The sequence below is a fragment of the Barbus barbus genome (assembly GCF_936440315.1).
Source record: "Barbus barbus genome assembly, chromosome: 22".
In the NCBI taxonomy this organism is placed as follows: domain Eukaryota; kingdom Metazoa; phylum Chordata; class Actinopteri; order Cypriniformes; family Cyprinidae; genus Barbus; species Barbus barbus.
The window spans coordinates 3,225,001-3,245,654 of record NC_136750.1 but is presented as its reverse complement, the minus strand read 5'-3'; the positions used below and the strand labels follow the sequence as shown (position 1 = coordinate 3,245,654).

Genomic DNA, 20,654 nt, shown 5'->3' with positions numbered 1-20,654 from the left:
TGCATATCAGAAGTTATTTGTAGATATAATCTGCTTTTTGTCCATATTTTAACCATTTCTGTATTTCTATGTATGTGGAGACGATGAACTTTTTTTCTGGTGTTTACTTTATTTTCTGCTTGAAGGACCTGTCTAGTATAATTGTATTTTCCATTCAAAAACAGGGGGAACAAATATGCCATCTTTACATCATTTCTGACAAGGCCTGTATAGTAGATGTATTTAAAAAATAAATACTTTTGCTACATCATTTCAAATCACACTATGAATAAGACGACTATGAATAAGAGTTTATTTACAACATGCAATGAGCAGGCACATTTTCAAGACCACATGAAAATCTCTAAAATACACTGTGAGCATGAAATCAGAAAAGGTTCAGGCAAGGCATATTTTAATACACTCCACACTGGAATGTTTTTCCACTGTACAACACAGGTAAGGGGCTTTGGCTGTGTAGCAGCAAGAAAATGAAATATCCCAAGTCCTCCAATGCACTAGGTGGCGCCAGTAAAGAAGCTATGTGATATCAAAATTCATAAAATATAAATACTAACCAATTACTATAAATGTTGAAAATTTTTCAGTACACTACAAATGCGTTTTAACAAACATGCTACAAAATATTCATCAAGCTTACTTCATTCTTATAAATGGATAACGCATGTGCAAACTAGAGACAACACCTGGGACATGGCAGGCAAAGTGGTACGTAGTACTGATAAGGATGCCTCCATTAGCCCAGGCACATCCTGCCGTGTGTGTGTGTGTGTGTGTGTGTGTGTGTGTGTGTGAGATCAGTCGTGAAAATTGCCCCTTTAAAATGCTAAGCTAATGAGAATCAATTCCAGGTGAACAAACATCTCTCTTCATGCTGCAGATTGCTCTGAGTTCCTAGTAATTCCTGTTTGCTTGTTGAAAGAGAAAATATTCCCAGACAAAATATTCTCATTCTGCATTACATAGTGGACAACAAGACGTCATCATTAGCAGCGTAGTGTTAAAACGGCCTTGTGGACCACACTCTTCAGGTGACCTGAGTTCAAGTCCTGGCTCAAGGTCATTTCCTGATCCTGTTTAACTCTCTCTTCTCACATTGCCTCCTCCCTCCATTTCATTGTCTTTTCTCTAATTAAGAAAACAGTGATCTTAAAATGGCTTTATTTAGTAGGGAAAAGCTAAAATATATAGCAGTATTGTTGAAAAGATAGAGATTTATGAGCATGCCTGAGAACTTGAAGCTGAAGGAAGTGATTTAAAAACATTACAGGCCCACAGTCCTTCTTAAAGGTATAGTTCACGCAAAAATGTCAATAGTTCACCCAAAAATGTAAATTCTGTCATTTACTCACCTTCATGTCGTTCCAAACCTGTATGACTTTCATGATAATTAATGCAGAAGAAATATTTTAAAGAATGTTGGTGATCAAACAGTTTTGGTGACCATTGACTTTGGACAAAGTTGTATGGACAAAATACAATGTGATCCTTTTGTGCTCCATATAAGAAAGTCATACAGGTTTGGCATGACATGAGGGTGAGTAAATTATGCCAGAATCTTCATTTTTGGACAAACTAATCCATGAACAAATACAGTAGTCATATTAGGTTGGTGGGTTTCACCTTAGTGGGTTTGCTTTGTATCTTGTCGTTGCGTCACATCAAATCTTTTATTAACAAGAAGAAAGATGCAAAAATCCCAGAGGTGAAAATCAGGAAAGCAAGATGCTTCTGAAAAAAATAAATAAAACTGAGGATGGATTAAAGTGGTCATCGGATGCCCATTTTCCACAAATTGATATGATTCTTTAGGGTCTTAATGAAAAGTTTATAACAAACTTTGGTTAAAATTTCTCAATGGTAGTGTAAAAAAACACCTTCTGTCAAAATAAGCTCTGTTTTCAGCACGCTCTTTTTTAGTCCATGTTACTTTAAATGCTAATGAGCTCTGCTGACCACGCCCCATCTCTTCCCTGGGGTGACCAGCAGTAAAAAGAGACTTTAGCCATGAAACTGGCTAACTAGCACATTATTAGGAAAGGCGATTTGCAAAGATTCATAAAAACCCTTATACTCACTTCCTCTGTAGATGAAGCTGGATCAAGAATGATCCGCACGGATATAGAAGCATTTATGTAGATCGGGATCGGTGCATTCACTTCAAAGCGAAAGTAACGTTAACTCTCTGCGCCTTCAGAGGCTCAGATGTCGGGAGTAAATGACGACTGCTTTATTCATTATTACATTCAACAACAAAACGCCTCAATCGCTTAATCAGAGACATCTTGTCTTCCCCTGCACCGGAGGCGGACAGCTCTCAGCTCACTCAGGGTGGGTCTAAGGTAAGACGGCCGTCAATCATCTATCGTGGGAGTGGACTGTACAGAACTACATCATTCTGGCAGGAGTCTCAGAACAGCCTGATTTGAGAAAGGGAATTTTAAAATAGAGATTTTTAAAAAAACACTGGGTGGATTTTTATCATTATAGGATGCATGTGTACACACACTTCCAACACAAATTTATGTTCAAAAAACTTGTAAAGTGAATTTTGCATCCAATGACCCCTTTAATAAACAGGTGTAAATCTGGAGTCTGACATTACGTCACAGTTTCCAAGTCCAAACTCTCTATCAGATCCCAAAAGCTTGCAACAAACGGTGCTAATATACACCCACAGTGTGCTGTAGAACTACAGAAAACCCATGATCCTAACCTCAAACCTTTTTTCTAAATAATTAAAATATTGATAGCCATAATTTGAGGCCGGAGATTGTACACTGTGAGTTTTTAAAAGCTTAGCTTAAAGGTGTACTATAAATGAGTACTCATAAATAGCTGTTGGGACAGTATTCTCATTTGAAACAAAGGCTTGAGTAAATTTGAGTAAAGGCTTGGACCTGGAAACAGTATTCAGTATGTGTCACGTATAATGTAAGCGTATTACGTAAAGCTCTAAAATGAATTTAAAATATAAATAGGCAGAGATGTTCATGGCCAGACTCAGACCGTGGTCATGAGTTTGAGAGAGCCTGAACGAAATCGCATGATCTTCTTTTTGAGCGCATGCGAGGCTTTAATCTTGACCACAGCACTGGAGGGATTCTGCGAAGAAGAGGGGGACGGGGGCAAGCGAGGGGGTAGTTGCTGAGGCCAGACCAGCCCTCCGCTCTCATCTGAGTCACTGGACACCGAACTGGTTCCCGGAGAGAAAGTCTCGCTCAGACTGGAGTCGGACCCATCGGTCAGTGCAGTAGTGGACTCTTGCACCCTCTGTTCCTGCTCCACGAACTGAACACTTGTGCGTTTGGCGGGTAACTGATTTAGTCTGAATTCATGCACATCTTCTCTGAATATCGCCTCATCTTCTTCTGGGCTGAGATCTGCCGAGGAGCACCACAGCCGCTGATTAGATGGATAAAATTCGTCACTATGATGCCTGCCAATGTCCTGTCCCACCGTATAGTATTTGTGCTCCGGTTGGGCGGTCCATCCTTGAGAAACGCAACAGTCCTCTGACCGAGAGTGGATGGTCGACTTGGTTTGTCTTTCTCCTAGAGTTGTCCACCTTTCCTCTGGACTCCTTCTGGCTAGGGATCGAAGAAGGGCCCACTTTTGGGATGGAATGGGGTGGTGTTGTTCACAGGATTCGGGAGTTGACAACGTAGGTATGCAGGTGTGATTGCAGCAGGTGTGAATGTGGGGTTTCATGGTGTTTGACATTGTGGGACGGCGTTTGATGTAAACCGGTTGATGCCGAGGGGAGTCGTTGCTGCTGGTGTAGACTTCTTCGACTCCATACTGATCCATTTCCAAGGAGGATTCTGGCTCCTCACTGCTAAGGGAAGTTGGTCCAGCTTGGGCACTGGGAAGGTTCATGTAATATCCATCTTGGGATTCACGCTCAATCTCTTCCTCAGAGAGAGTTGCCCATTCATGCCATTCCGATTGGTCAAGCTGTGGGTAACTGGGTTGATATGTGTGTAAGTCATGCCACTGATCGGGATCACAGTTGAGTTCTGCTGGAGATCTGAGGTGTCGTCGCTGCAGGAGTCCCAGGATGTAGGTCTCCACACGCATTGCCTGCTGGATATCTTCTTCCATAGGGCCATCTTCTATCTTCAATGCAGGATCTGCCTCAGTATCAGAAGTGAGGCTCATCTCTGGAGTCAGGCTTTCATCAGCTATCTGATCTGTAGCCCACTGAGGGCTTTCTTCGTCTTCTTCATCCTCCTCTATTCCCTCGGCAATACCCTCCAGTGGGGGGTACGGGGCAGAAAATGAGCGGGGCATGGTGGCATGTACTGTGGGCTCCATATGACCCTCCCAGTCCAGCATGTAGGCATCTGTGAGAAATAAATGACTTATAAGAAATAAAACTATTTCTTAACAACAGCAGTTTTCAAACTTTATGATACCAAGGTTAGTCAAGTATGATGATCCACTTGCAAAAGACAGCCTTCTTTAAAGGCAGCTATAGGGTAATATCAGGGTTGCCACGTCTGCGGTTTTCCAGTGAAACTGGGGTACTTTTAAACTGTTGCTATGAGTGGATTGTTTTCCCGAGGGTTAAAGGTTTGACATATTGCATAAATTATATTTGCCTAAAAGACTTGTATTTAAATATTTTCACCCATTTTATATTATACTAATGATAAAACTGTGCCAGATGATGGGTTTTGTGAACGAGGGGCACTGGTAGGAAGCCTTTAAGCTCCTGAGAGCTCTATTATGAAAACAGATTGTTTATGATTACTGTGATTAGAATAACTGAATAATAGCCAAGAACTCACAGCGCCTTCAAATCAGTCCAAAAGAGGTGCGCAGACAAAAAAAAATCCAAAAGGTAGAACACTTGAAGAAAGTCTGCACCCTCTACCAAAAAATAAGTAATCAAATGCGAGATAAAAGCAAATGTTGTACTATAGTGATAACACTGACTGTAAAATATGTATTTTAGGCTGGGATCTGGCATATTTAGAATTTTGATATTTGGGATTGGGTCATTGGGCTAGTTTTGGGCTTTTATTTATTGGCTATTGGCTATATGGCTATTGGGGTAGCCATTGGGGTGTTTCGATTACCAGACCTGGCAACCCTGGCTTATGTTTTATTGCAGGAACTTTTATACTGTAAAGGAAAGAAAGTAAGAATTATATTATCAAGACCACAAGTTTAGATGTAAAATATGATTAAAGGAAACACTAACCCACAGATCTGGGCCTGTGACAGGAGACACTGAGGTTTGGTGAGGAATAGGAACGAAGTGTAGGAGACAGACTTTCACTTTGCTCATAAAACCCTGAGGGATCGAGATAAGTCGAAAAATTATATCCATTTATCATTTATTAGCTTTCACTGTTTTCACTGATGTATGTTAACATAATCAATTTGCCAACTATTACTAAATAACTTTACATGATGGCAACACATTTTCTAACACAAATGCCAGATCGTTGCATAACTAGGTGTGCACAATATATCAGTGACTAAACTGGTAAATGATCAGTATAATCCCGATTATGTTGGTGCTGGAAGTAGATAAAGAGATCAGAACTTTAATAGGAACACAAAACAAAATATAGGAGCCTGTATATTTTTAATGTTGGCCATCTTATCTATTATATAATCAACTATAACAAAAAATAAAATAAAATAAGTATCTGACATCAGTATTGGCCAACAGTTTTGTAGAACACTATTAGGAATAAATTATTCATAGAGTGGTGGAGTACCTGAGCTTGAAGCACTGGGACTGTCCAAATCCTCCTCTTTATTCTGCTCACACGTGAGTCCTGTATCCAACCTGAACTCACTGAGCTGCTGTCGCAGAGCCAGCATCAGCAGGCTGGGGGCACCCTGGAGTCGGTTCTGCAGGGTAGGACACAACAGTCAATACTGAAGGCAACTGGATTTACATTAATGCATTTGGCAGACACTTTTGCAATCACGGTATACATTTATCAGTTCATGCACTTCCTAAGAATCAAACCTGTGAGCTTGGAATTGGGAGCGCTAATGTGTTACTGTCCGAGCTACAGGAATGCAATAACACAATACAAATACAATAACGGGCATACAAATACATGCATACATATACTATATTAGCTGAGGGTGCATCAGTATAATATGGGACATTTTGCACTTAGGGGTCCATATTAACCTCTGTCCCAGATTGCCGTTACTCCTCCTCAGCCTCACTGCATAAAACACGATTGAACCTTTAATATTTGAAAAGGTTGGAAATCAGTGATTTTACAGCCCCATGAACTGTTTTCTTTTTTTTTGCATAAATAAAAAAAACAGACATAAAACAGTAATGATATGTCATACATTTACATTAGAATAATCAGATTTTGTGTGACAACAAACAGATGTAAGGTGGCTTGGATAGACAGCTTCAAGCATGTAGCAGCACATGTGTTTTTTGCGTGCACATAACCCGTGTAGTGTGTGCTCGTGCGCACCACTGCCAGTAGTTATGTAAGTCAACGCCAAATGCACCAAACCTGGAACATCAATAATTTACCAAAGATGGGAGAGATACTGTTGCACATGCTATTTTTTGATCCTGTGGTTCTGGTTTTGTTTCAGGACCTAGTTTCATGCTCTCGGCAGCTAATAATTCAACTATCAAAACACACTGTGGTTGGCACCATGTTGCAAGTGAACCTGTGTTTAATGACGTCTGAGTCTGGGGTTTATTTTAGTTTTATTCATGGTTTAGTTTGTCCAGATTTTGTCCAAATGTTCTACACCTGGCCTGAATCACCACTCAGAGTGTATTTTGTTTTTTTTGTTATATTTTGCTGGTGAATGACGCAAAGGTGGTTTAGCTTGGCTCATTATTTTAACCGCTTTCTCTATTTACAGTTCAGTGTTTTTCTCTACTTATTATTTTCCATAACAAAGGGTATAATGATGACAAAACCAATGTTTGGGTGCACAGATCCAAGACAGATGTGAGAAACAGACTGGCAAGAATGAGAAGATTTTAGGTACACGCTAATGCATTTCATATTCAGCATACAATTTTTCAATGGATTTACAACAATTTCGGTTGAGTCAGGCGATGTTTAAGATATGTATGGAATAGTTTGGGTTAATGTAACATGGAGGCTTGCCATGGTGTACGGTAATACAGGTTTACTTGATTATACCTCTTTTTTTCTTCTTTTTGAAAGATCAGGTTAAAATCAAAGCAACAAATACGATCCATAAGGCTTTTGAGGAATGTTAATGTGTTCATCTCTCACTCATCGTTGTAGTGCATTGGATGAGCCCATATGCTTTGCACCCTACAATAAAAACTACAGAGAAAAAACTAAGCATTTGTAGATAATTTTACTAAGACATATTATTGGGAGTGTCACCTAAAATGTATATGCATTCTATGTAAGTAGTCTGTTATATTGTTTTAAAAATCTGATTAACATTACAAGCTATCAAAATTTCATCTTAATTTTTGGTCATAAAAAAATATCAGGTCTTTGAATAAAATTGTTGTTTTTTTCCTCTCCTTGAGGGTGAAATCCATATTGTCATTATTCAAAAGCCATAAAAGCATAATTTAATGTAAAATGTTTTTAAAATACTTTTTAAAAATATGTTTTCTAAAAGTTCAATGAACTATTCCATCTAAATATATATATATATACATATATTTTTTTTACTATTATATAATATTTCAGACTTTACAAGGTTGAACTAATCCTTTAAGTGTGTAAATTAATTTTTATTTTACTTTATTTTTCAGTTGTATTGTTTAAACAAACAAACAAATAAATAAAGTTTAGAATCAAATTACCTTGTGAAGGTATTCTTAGGCCTAAGGCACCTACTCACTAGAGAAAGCAGAGCATTTGATGATACGACTGATTTGGCTCTTTCCACATACTTAAAATGAACCTAATGCAGTTTAAAATCAATTACAGCAAATTGGATTTCAAAAAGCAGAAGCCTCTCTGAAATTCTATTTGCGACATTGGACGACTGCATCAGAGCTAAGTTAAAATGTTCTGAGATTTGAGACCAATTCTTGTGTTTTTCCTGCAACAAATTATAATTGTTCTTAGAATCGCTCATACAAAACCATGGCAACGTGGTTTAGCTGAGGTCAAAGCTCAAGCACATGAGAAAAATGACAAGTATAGAACTGGAAAACAGAGGAGGAGGACAGTGAGAGTGGAGCAGGACTGCCAGATGTGAACAAAGACCACAAGCAAACACCACACTGAAAACATGATCCAGTCGTGATGATTTTAAAGCTAATATTGGCTATTCTCTGTGAAGCCTATAACTCAACCTCGTCTCATGTTCCCTTGGAGATCTTTGATTCAGCTTCACGATTAACCATCGTGAGACGGCGTGATGGATCACCTGCTTCTGTGTCTCACACTCAAAGGCCTGATGCACAAAAGCACGCAGAAGGCAGTAGTCTATTTGATTATCAGAGAAACAGACAGGACCTGAGGGAGATCAGGCTGCATGTGTACTCTCATTATCTGGCTGCCGTGAATGCCTTGCCTTTAATGTGCCAAAATGGGACACACCCAGCACCCCCATCACACACACACACACACACACACACACACACATCACCCTGCCCCCACTATATCATCACATCAGTCTAACACTCCTAAAGTACAAAATACATCACTAAACTGCACTAATTAATTTCTGAAGCACACATCCAATAGTACAGCAGGGAAACTTTGGCCTTGAGGGTTGATGTAGTTCGTTTGAACAGATGTTGTATGTACAAATGAGCTACTATAATGCAAACACTGCTGGGTTCTCAACTACAAAGCTGAACTACAAACAGATCTATAGTGTGGCAAACTGGTTTAAAGCACACAGATTGACATGAAACAGCTGGGATGAGATGTTGGATTTCACCCGGTTACATTGCTAATTATATAATTATAGGGTGCATATGTAATTACATGTTACCCACAGGGCTGTGTGAACACTGCACCGAACTCCATAATCACTACAGCCTGAAGAGATCAAATCTGATTGTCTTTCTATAACTGGTTAATTAACAGCTGCAGTTTAAATCAGTCAGGAACACAAAACTGGCTGATAGATGGATAGATAGATGAATAAAATAAATGTGGTATTCATAGTCAGTATATTCATTCATCCATTGAAACAAAAAGTAGAATCGTTTTGGAATCGCATCATGATACCAGAATCGAAATCAGATTCCCACCCCTAACAGAGCCTGAGTGAAAGGCTACATGAGAATCTCTCGTCAGTCTGCAGATTGAAGAATGTTTTCCGGTGGCCGCTGACAGCTCATTTGGGTGATGCGTCTCGAGCTCACCCGCCCGTCCCAAGAGAGTCTGACTCATTAATATTCCGCTCCATGCGCCTTTTGTCTGATCCATCTATGGGGGGAGAAACTCTGGGGAGAGAGAGACTGCTGCTTATTTGATTTCTCTCACCGCCTTTTCACGGGGCCTTCGTGGAAAACTGAGTTAGAGTGAGGTCCTGACCCTGAGGCACACATACTGATGGACAGGCAATAAAAGCACAGGAGGGACCACGCGCTCTGTTAGTTTATAAATACTGTATTACTTTGATAAACACTATGCCTCCCCAGCTAGATATGAACACGGAATACAGATAAAATAAAAACAAATTAAAAAAAATCTCCTGGTGTTCATCAGCGATATACAAGACTTGTTTAAAGCTATAACTGTAATAATAATTAAAACCAAAAAACAACAGTAATATAATATAAGATAATATTGTGACCCTGGACCACAAAACCAGTGATAAGGGCCATTTTTTAAAAAAAATTGAGATTTATACTCCATGAATAAATAAGCTTTCCATTCATGTATGGTTTGTTATGATAGGACAATATTTGGCTGAGATACAACAATTTGAAAATCTGGAATCTGAGGGTGCAAAAAAAAAAAAAAAAAAGCCTTTAAAGTTGTCCAAATGAAGTTCTGAGCAATGCATATCACTAATCAAAAGTTAAGTTTTGATATATTTACGGCAGGGAATTTACAAAATATCTTCATGGAACAGGATCTTTACTTAATATCCTAATGTTTTTTGGAATAATAGAAAGATCGATCATTTTGACCCATACAATGTATTTTTGGCTATTGCTACAAATATACCCCAGCGACTTATGACTTGTTTTGTGGCCCAGGGTCATGCATAATATAATATAATATAATATAATATAATATAATATAATATAATATAATATAATATAATATAATATAATTATAGACAAAGAAACATTAATAAAAAAAAAATTGCAGTTAAAGAAATGAAAGGCTTGATATTTCGTTAGATAAAGTAGGAATTGGTAAATCCACGCGAAACGAACAATGGATAGTTAAATGTCTGCAGACCCCGCCCCTTTTTCCAAGTGCACATCAATCACAGTCAAAAAACATACACTTGCTGTGGAAGGAAATAGCCTTTAATTATGCTGCACAACTGCTTGCGTTAATGGCATTATAACGGCATATTGGTGTTATAAAATATATAACGGCACACTGCAGTTTTCGTGTCAATTATGTAACACCAAAAAGTAACAAGCTTCTTGTGTTTGTGCGCTCTTGCACACATGACTTGAACAATAATAACAGGGCTGACTGGCACGTTATTCCTCGTCATTTATAAACTTTTCACAACACTTTCCGAATATCCACACTTTTTAAAAGCATGGTTTTCATCAGTGAACATGTCGCACCTACCAGCTGTCGTCTTAAAGTGAGCTGCTCCTGCGCTCTGCTGCTGCGGGCCGGACCCACATCACCCCAAGCGGGGCATCCCGGCACGGAGTCCCCGAGGGACAGGGCGCCGAGGACCAGACTCTCCTGCCGCTGCTTCAGTATCTCCAGCTCACACAGCCACGCCAAACTGGCCTCCAGACGCTCTTTATTCCGACTGCGCTCTTCTTCCATCTTCAGAGGAATCCAGAGGTCCAGCAGGATGCTCGTCACCTTTCCCAGCAGAACAAAAGCAATCAATCTTTCAATATGATCTGCGTCAGCCTGCTTCTGCTACAGCTGTGGACGTTTATCACGTTCAAAAGAGACAATTCCCATTTAGTTTGGAGCGTTTTCCCCTAACGCGCGTCTCTGTTACGCATATTGCTGCGGGCGGACAATATTTGGGTATCTCAGTTTTGAATCTTCCCCTCACGCCCCTCACATTGCTCTACATCGAGTGTTCCCTGCTCATTAGAATATTCCACCCTGTCCGTTGTGATTGGTTGAAAGCTCTCAGTCACCGCCCTCTCGTAGATTTCCCACACTCTAATTGGTCAGACCCCCGTAGCTTCATTTGCATGCAGACCATAGCGGGTCATCGTGCGCTCAACCATAGACGGATGAATGGACGCTGAGAATATTAATTTGTCTGGTGCGACCGACTGACAGCTCAGAAGACGCGAACATTCACGCGTGGGTGACTTAATAAGGATAATTAATGAATACTTGGCAAATATGTCGGGTTTGTTGGCTGTGACATAAGATATAGCCTAGGCTTTCCTAGTGTTTGAACTGGAGCGCGATTGAAGCCGTCATTCATTTCCACCACATTATTTTTGAAATATTATATATTATTGAAATATATATATAAAAAATAGTTTTATAGGAATTATATAGCCTTGTTTTTTTTTTACGTGAATGCGTTTTTCTCAGTAAGCACCGCATAAACCTAATATTGATATTTCAACAAAACAAATCTGTATTTAATCTTTTTAAAACGCAAGGCTGGTGCAAGCTGGATACGTCTAGATATATTTATGCATCTGGACATTACGTAATGAAATAACTGGGTTATGTCTCTATCTGGTGGTTAGACAGGATAGTGCACCTTAGCGTGATAGTTCTCTGTTGTATTGAACATATTGAAATTTCTTTTTAATGAGTTGTTAAACGCTTCGTCTCCGCTACAGGCAAACTCCCAAAAGCATAATGCAATTGCCTGTGATATCAGCATACTGCGGAATCACTGTAATTTGAGATCACAAAGTCATAAAAATCACAAAGCATTTTCCCAGTGTTGTTTTTTATTCGTCTTATTATTTGTAATCTGTCTACTTCACATAGATCAGAGAGCCACTGAGTCTCGATTAGACAAATTTGTTGGAAAAAGGGAAAACTGTGCACAGCACAGTTCTGCTTCCTATTTCAGTGAACACTGCACATAGTGTCTTATACATACAGTGCATATGGAAACATGTACAAATCAGCCTGGTCTAGAGATAAAAAAACAGCTCTAAAAAGAAGAAGAAAAAATACAGTAAGTCACTGCTACACCAAGTTATGGGATGTCATAAATGGACATCAACAGAAATCAATCAGTACACTTTCAAGAAAATAAAACAGTTGATTTGTGAGACGGTTTGTCGCTGGATACAGTTGTCTTTTCGATCATGGAACTACAGCACAGCTACAGTGGAAATGACATCAGTGGACACTACACCCCCATAGCACAGTCTAATGAATGGAGTATGATATGACAATTTGAAATAGAATTTAGAACAGTGTGTCTTTTGTCTGAATACTTGATCACAAATGCTCAACATAATTTCAAAAGCCAAATCTCTAATAATGGCAACACATTTCTCAGTTGCAAAATGCAAACTCAAATCTTTGGTCAGATACATCACGAGAAGTCACTGTATATGAGCAAAACAATCAGGCTGAGGGTTAATTATCTTTTTTTTTTTTGCTCTGGTGGAGTCAGTATAAGTTTACTTGTGTAGCAGAAGAAAATGGGTGGTCCACAAAGAAAACAAATTTAATTTCACATGTGGCGTTCACACACACTTACACACATACAGTACAGTGAACATGATTGTGACAGTGATTTCATTTTCAGTTCTAAAATACCAAACCATGAGCAATTCTTCTTTTCTAAAAACACACATAATGAAAAAAGAGAAATCAAATCCATATTGCAGAATACACACCCAACATATACATATGCACTCTAATGCCAAAATAAAAGTCTTAGAACTGAGCGAAGTTTTTTAACAGTGAATAAACCAGTAGGAGAAACTGTCAAACTTAAAATCTCAGTAGTTCAACTGCATCCTGGAATAAAATGCCAGCTTCAAACACTGCACAGAGCAACACTAAAGATGGCTTCCAAAGATCCAACCCCAAAACGCCAAATTACATTACAGCAGATTCCTTTCTGGGAAAAATAAAAAAACATACATTCAGTACAATACCATGTGGTTTGTAGCTGGAATATTATCATATATTCTACCAGCAATGTGCCAGCAAACATATATTTCATATATCAGACTTTGTCCTACAATGGCTGGACGTAAAGTGCCGCTTCTCTTCATGTCGTCTCACATGATTTTTTTTTATTTTTTTTTTTACATTGTCCTCTGTCTGCATAAAAGGGAATCGTTGCATTTTATGTTATATATAAATAAATTCTACCATATATAAATACTATATTTGGTTTATAGGCTAGAGCACTTATGCTCTGTAAAAAAAAAAAAAATATATATATATATATATATATATATATATGTCATTGCCACCTCACATAACTTTCCTTTTATTTGACTGATTTAAAAATGGCAAAATATGGGCTATCGGTTCAATTAAAACGTGACGTGAGTCCAGTGCCGTTTCCTGCAGTGCTTCCTGGTCCAGACTCTCACCTCATGCTAAATAAAAACAGGAATGGTGCCACAGCAGAGAAAGCATGCGTGTGTGGGTTCGGGCCGAGCTAGATGGTCATTTTCTGACCGCTCGGTTTCTGAAGCCAGGCGGATGTGTAAACAGATGCCCAGTGGACTGAGCTGCTGGGCAAGAAAAAGGCAGTTTGGCTTCATGTGCCGGGAGGAAGACACAAGACGTACAAGTGGAATGATTTAAAACGTCACACGAACACGCTTACATGCGCCAAAATGGACACAGATCAACTTACGACATACACACGCGCTCACATGAACACGTCTCAAACGTGCTTGTGCGTGTCACTGAATAAAACGCAGTTTAATAATTATAAACTCTTTCCTTCTAGAGCTTTGATAAGTGTTCTATGTACATAAATTAACAATAAATATCTGCAATGACCTCTCTATATATTGAAATATATATTAAATCTTGAATAAAGTATATATTTCAAACATATTCATATATTTTACTTCATCTTCAAATAAATCAGGAGATATCACAGTTTAGTAATCAAAAACTAACAATGTTTATCCATCTTCCTGGCTGCGGTGTCCCTTTTCAGTCTTTCTCTGGTGCAAAAACTCTTTAGCATAATGGTTAACGCTTCACAGAAATTGAAGGTCTCTGTTTTTAGCGCAAGTGGCCCTTTTGCGGAAACTAGTTACACTTTCTAACGCAGAATTGTCAAGGAAACCAGCCTTGATACTAGAGCATGAGTCAACTGGATTTCATAATGCTTTCTGTGCAAAACTCCCACAAACGGGAAAAGGGACAGGGCAGCTGTGCTGTTACAGGTCAAAACCAAGCTAAAAGATCATTTTCCTCATTCTTTGTGCCAATAAAAACACTTCAAAAGAAAGGAGGGCTAAAAAAAAAAGCATGCTCCTCGTTTTCTTCCTCAGGTCCGTTCCATTCCTCTGCAAACAGTAACATCTTCTGAAAGAAAACCTGAAAGAAAGCTGGAACAGTGATGAGCCCATTTGGACTCTAGCCATCCCACAATTCCATGGGACAGATGTGGCCCCACTTCCTGTTCGGCTTGCTGTCCACTTGGATTGACCCATGGCAGTTTGTGGTCCATCTCTTCTTCTTCTGGTCTCTATCAAGTGTCTCTTTTGTTTAGTATGCATAGTTATACATGCACATTTGGGCCCTTTGTTTTTTGCCTTTCGTTCTCATAAGTGGATCTACATTGCACAGTGCCCCCTGGTGGCCTGGAGGGTAAGTGTCAGTAATATCGACTCCTCTTCTCGTCCGAGTCCGAGTTGTAATCTCGCAGACCCACACCTTTCTGTAGGCTCAGTAAGGAATCCTTCATCTATGTGAAGACACAGATGCGGTCATTTAACAATCAAGCTCAATCAACTCACTTCAGCGTGTACATGTGGACTTATAATATACCTGATCCAATAACAGTACTGAAGATTTAATGATCTCTCTCCATTTCTGCAGCTCAGCGTCGTGGTAGCGCTGCTGGGACTCCAGGAGCTGTGCCCATTCCATCTGTGTCTGCGGCAGTTTACTGCTAAAACGCACGGTAACGAAAACACCACTACTCAGTGATCTACACAGGTCTGTCAAGTGAGTTTAGGAATTTATATGGACACTTATAATACATTTCAAAATCAGTAGGGTAGAGTGCAGTCCAAACATGTGCTTGGGATATTGTGGGAGGAGCTCACAACTGTGGGTGTGACTTGTGTGATTCTTAATGATTGTGGGTGGGACTTGATTGCTGTGGGTGGAGCTCAAAATTATTGTGATTTGGTTTTGAAGTTGTGGGAGGAGCCCATAACTATGGGCAGGACTAAACGTTGTTGTGAGTGGAACATGATCTTATTGTGGGTGGAGCTCAATACTATTGTGGGTGGGTCTTGGTGTTGCGGGTGGAGCTCTTAATTGTTGTCTTGGTGTTTGTGAGGAGATCACAACTGTGGGTGTGACTTGTGTGACTAAATTATTGTGGGCATGACTTAATATTGTTGTGGGTGTGGCTTGGTATTGTTGTAGAAAATCACCTTGGAGAAAATCAACAGCAGTTCAGAGTATGAAAAGACAATGCAGAAAAGCTGAGCGAATGTGGCGGAAGACGAAACTAGAAATTCACTATAGCATCTATAAACACAGCCTTCATGCTTTCAATGTGGAACTAGCCACAGCTAGACAGACCTCCTTCTCAAACCTTATAAACCGTAACTTAAACAACGCACACACTCTTTTTGCAACTGTTGAGAGACTAACAACCCCCCATGTCAGATTCCCAGTGAAATGCTCTCCAACAGCAAATGCAATGACTTTGCTTCATTCTTTTCTGAGAAAATCAATAATATCAGAAAGGCAATTAGCACATCCTCAAGTTATGCAGCGGTCAGACAGATTCGACCGCAATTTCAAAAATAAGTTACCATGTCTGTTTTTGAAGCAATTGATAGCAAAGTTTTGGAAGAAATAGTACAGCTCCTTAAATTGTCAACTTGCCAGCTTGACACACTTCCCACGTCTTTTTCAAAAGTGTGCTTAACTGTTTAGAAGCAGATCTCTAAGAAGTGGTGAACACCTCACTTCTTTCTGGGATGTTCCCAAAATCCCTGAAAACTGCAGTTGTTAAGCCCCTTCTGAAAAAGAGCAATCTTGATAGCACCATATTGAGCAACTATAGACCAATATAAAATCTTTCTTTAATAGGCAAGATTATTGAAAAGGTTGTTTTTAATCAGCTGAACAACTACTTAAACTCAAATGGATACCTGGACAATTTTCAATCTGGTTTCCGACCGCATCACAGCACAGCAGTGACGGCTCTAGGATTTTTTTGTTGGGGGTGCTAAGGGGGGGCTTAACAGTTCAGAGGGGGTGCTAAAAAAAAACTAATTAAATTGAGAGAAAGTAATGAACGCCTAAACTTTAGCTATCAGTTTTTTTATATACAGCAGCTTTGAAAAAAGGCATATTTTACTTTTTTTTCTGTTGTATTAAATTTACATTTACATTTATTAATTTAGCTGACGCTTTTATCCAAAGCGACTTACAATTGCTATATATGTCAGAGGTCGCACGCCTCTGGAATAACTAGGGGGTTAAGTGTTCACCGTCTTGCGCAAAGTTTGTGCGTTGCTTGCTTGAGTTGCTTGACCCCTCCCCCATAATATCAATTGTTTATAGGCCACATATTAGGCACTTTTTTAAGGTTTTTAATGTTTATTTTTCAATGTTAATGAGTGTGACACCGAGAGTTAAAAAAACAGGAAAATCATTTGGAAATCCTTGGGGGGGGGGCGATCATCCTTGTGAAACTAAACAAGTTTCTGACGGGGCTATAGCCCTGTCAAGCCCCGCCCTAGCGCCGCCACTGCAGCACAGAGACTGCACTCATTAAGATAATAAATGATATTCACTTTAATTCTGATTCTGGCAAAATCTCAGTGCTGGTACTACTAGATCTTAGAGCTGCGTTTGACACTGTAGATCAAAACATACTTCTAGAGAGACTAGAAAACTGGGTCGGGCTTTCTGGAATGGTACTTAAATGGTTCAGGCCATTCTTAAAAGAGAGTGGTTATTATGTGAGTATAGGAGAGCATAAGTCTAAGTGGACGTCTATGACATGCAGAGTCCCACAAGGCTCGATTCTTGCACCGCTCCTGTTTAGCCTGTATATGCTCCCACTAAGTCAAATAATGAGAAAGAACCAAATTGTCTATCATAGCTATGCTGATGATAAGCAGATTTACCTAGCCTTATCTCCAAATGACTACAGCCCCATTGACTCCCTCTGCCAATGCACTGATGAAATTAACAGTTGGATGTGCCAGAACTTTCTTCAGTTAAACAAGGAGAAAACGCATTGCATTTGGAAACAAAGATGAAGTCCTCAAGGTGAATGCATACCTTGACTCTAGGGGTCAAACAACTAAAAATCAAGTCAGAAATCTTGGTGTGATTCTGGAGACAGACCTTAGTTTCAGTAGTCATGTCAAAGCAGTAACTAAATCAGCATACTATCATCTCAAAAACATTGCAAGAATTAAATGTTTTGTTTCCAGTCAAGACTTGGAGAAACTTGTTCATGCCTTTATCACCAGCAGGTTGGATTACTGTAATGGTCTCCTCACCGGCCTTCCCAAGAAGACCATTAGACAACTGCAGCTCATCCAGAACACTGCTGCCAGGATTCTGACTAGAACCAGACAATCTGAGCATATCACACCAGTCCTCAGGTACTCACACTGGCTTCCAGTTACATTTAGGATTGTAAAGTACTTTTACTCGTTTATAAATCACTCAATGGCATAGGACCTACATTGCAGATATGCTCACTGAATATAAAACTAACAGACCACTCAGATCATTAGGATCGATTGACTTAGAAATACCAAGGTTTCACAAAAAACAAGGGGAGTCCGCTTTTAGCTATTATGCCGCGCACAGTTGGAATCAGCTTTCAGGAGAGATCAGATGTGCTAAAACATTAGCCACATTTAAATGCAGACTCAAAACTCATCTGTTTAGCTGTGCATTTGTTGAATGAGCACTGTGCTATGTCCAAACTGATTGCACTGTATTTTATGTATAATCATTTTCTATTTTTAACTGTTTTAAATTCATTTTAAATCAATTTCTAAATCATTTAAAAAGTTAAGTTCCATTTTATTGTTGTGATTATTCTTTTATGATTATTGTACTTCCTTTTATGTAAATCACTTTCAATTACCATAGTGTAGGAAATGTGCTATATAAATAAACTTGCCTTCACTGTAAAAAAAAAAAAAAAAAGTTGAGCCAACTTAAAAATCTGCGGAAGTTGGTTGCCTTAAAATGTTCAACTTTTTTTTTTTTTTACAGTGTTGCCTTGCCTTGCCTAGGTGGAGTTTCATAATATTGTAAATCGAAACTTTGATCGATTTGTGCAGTGCCACTTCAAGTCGAACACATCTATAGTGAGTGGGTCTTGATATTGTGGGAGGAACTCACAAAACTGTGGGCATGGCGAAATATTGTTATAGGTGTGATTTGACGTTGTGGGTGCAGATCATTACCATTGTGGGTGGGTCTTGGTGCTGTGGGAGGAGCTCATAATTATGGGCATGGCTCAATACTGTTGTGGATGTGGCTTGGCTTTGTCAGTGGAGCTCTATATTGCTTTGGGTGGAGGTCATTATTATTGTGGTGGGTCTTGGTGTTGTGGAAAGAGATCACAATTGTGGGTGTGGCTCAATACTATTCTGGGTGGAGTTTAATACCATTTGGCTGGGTTTTGATGTTGGTGGGTGGGTCTTGGCTCAATATTGTTGTAGGTGTGAAGAAGTTGTAGTATGTGTTGTACCTTTCATGTAGGTGTAAGCCCTGCCAGCTGGTGAGGCTTTGTGCAGAATACTCCAGCATCCAGAGTTTGTAGAACAGCATCACATTCAAAAACACCAGTAGCACCAGACTGCAGAGAGACGACAAACAGACACATTAAAAAACAGAGCACATGGACACATTCAGTGAAGAAAAACAATTACAAACGCTGCACTTGTGATGAGTAGAGTGAATGTGATGCGATGAGATTAGATGAGGAAGTCTAGGAAATGTGCCACATTTGCTGCATTCCAGTCAAATTTAAATATGAGATATTCCTACTATTGTCCACAGAAACTTTATGCAAGTATTAATTTGGAAATTCAGACTCGTTGCGTTGAATGAAGCGCAGCATAAGACTGATAGAGGTGCACTGAGAAAAATGTACTAGATGGCAGTATAGAGATGGGATTTTCTGAACAGATATATATTTGACATCAGTAAAGGAATGTACCTTATACAGATCCTAGGGCCAACCACAACAGACAAAGCCAAAAAAAGAAAATAAAAAGAAAAAAAATCACTAAGTCATATTTAAAAACATATATAAAAGTAAACAAAACTTTATCAGTATAAATTAATAGAGTATAGACAATATTGCACTACTTACACAAAGCTGATGATGAGTAGTGGTTTAGAGAGGTTGCAGAAAATCCCGCCCCCTGGCGAGTGCTCAGGAATGTGTCTTGTCTGAGTGGAACCTGTGGGTGGAGTACATGAAATTGCAACCAGCCATATGAATTTAAACCTAATATCTTTTGAGTTTGATAATATTTGGATGTGCATGAACTCACCTGCCACATGTTTGATGCGGTGGATGACCTCCTCGTCTGTTGGTGTGGTCACAGGACTGAGGGTTTCATCTAGATGGGCTGTGCGCAGGTGGGCGGGGGGTCTTTTTCTCCGCCTTAGGGTGGAGTTCTTGACTGCTTTAGCTTTAGGAGACAGTCTGTGGCTTTCCATTAGAGCGTCCTCCATCTTTCCTAACTCCAGTTCTGATAAAACAGCAATACTTATTTACTGGTAATAAATACTTATTTATTCTGGTATTAATATTTAGTGGTGAGAAAGCATTCTGCACAACAGAAGGAGTAACTTTAAAGGTGGGGTATGTAATTTTTCAAAAACACTTTAGAAAACTGAGTCAGGGCAGAGTACCAAAACAAACTTGTAGCCAATCAGCAGTAAGGGGTGTGTTTACTCATGATGTGGAGGAGAGAGCGTTCAGTGAACAGCCGAGCCGAGTGACAAAAAGATAGAGATGGCGGATAAAAACAAACAAAAGCGGAAAACGTTTACAGAACGATAAGGCAAGAAGTAGGGCCCGTGTATCGGATCAGCTTTCCAGCGCTGGAGAGAACTCAAGGAGCGGGAAGGCCTGCAATCGGACACAGAGGTTGCTTTGGTTCTTCTCGATAGGTGAGTAACAACGTGTCTACACCGGACACGGCGCGCCGCAACAGCTAAAGTCTGTTTACACTGGACGTGACAAAGCGACCGTTGAAAATCATTTGAAATTTGTGTTAGTATGTCATAAATAGAAGGCGGCAGCAGTTCTCTGTCGGGGATTTGTCGTGTCGCGCCACACAGCATCCAGTGTAGACAGCATCACTAATTATAATGAGTTCT

General features: G+C 39.5%; 2 protein-coding genes across 2 annotated transcripts in view; both read right to left on the bottom strand.

Moving 5' to 3' along the window:
* Window positions 1–275: 275 nt before the first annotated feature.
* On the bottom strand, window positions 276–11,174 carry LOC306888126 (uncharacterized protein). The gene is made up of 4 exons (XM_079446278.1): window positions 10,728–11,174; window positions 5,736–5,871; window positions 5,210–5,302; window positions 276–4,346 (listed from the first exon to the last, which is right to left on the bottom strand). The coding sequence occupies exons 1-4, from the start codon at window positions 10,935–10,937 to the stop codon at window positions 3,004–3,006; spliced, it is 1,782 nt and encodes a 593-aa protein (XP_079302404.1). The 5' UTR covers window positions 10,938–11,174; the 3' UTR covers window positions 276–3,003.
* Window positions 11,175–14,750: 3,576 nt separating this feature from the next.
* LOC306888724 (protein Aster-B-like) overlaps window positions 14,751–20,654 on the bottom strand; it is a 66,036-nt gene continuing 60,132 nt past the window's right edge. Inside the window, exons 16-20 of the mRNA XM_079447144.1 lie at window positions 19,820–20,020; window positions 19,636–19,726; window positions 19,009–19,116; window positions 15,087–15,207; window positions 14,751–15,003 (exon numbers count right to left, since the gene is read on the bottom strand). Of these exons, the coding sequence (XP_079303270.1) occupies window positions 14,914–15,003; window positions 15,087–15,207; window positions 19,009–19,116; window positions 19,636–19,726; window positions 19,820–20,020 (611 nt within the window). The 3' untranslated portion in view covers window positions 14,751–14,913. The remainder of the gene's footprint in view (window positions 15,004–15,086; window positions 15,208–19,008; window positions 19,117–19,635; window positions 19,727–19,819; window positions 20,021–20,654) is intronic.

Bases quoted from the DNA above. Each gene is read 5' to 3' on its own strand.
- LOC306888126 (XM_079446278.1), bottom strand. From the start codon at position 10,937: ATGGAAGAAGAGCGCAGTCGGAATAAAGAGCGTCTGGAGGCCAGTTTG. The intron at 5,303-5,735 runs GTACTCCACCAC...TCGATCCCTCAG, and splicing joins TCCCAGTGCTTCAAGCTCAG to GGTTTTATGAGCAAAGTGAA. The intron at 4,347-5,209 runs GTTAGTGTTTCC...TATTTCTCACAG, and splicing joins TCACAGGCCCAGATCTGTGG to ATGCCTACATGCTGGACTGG.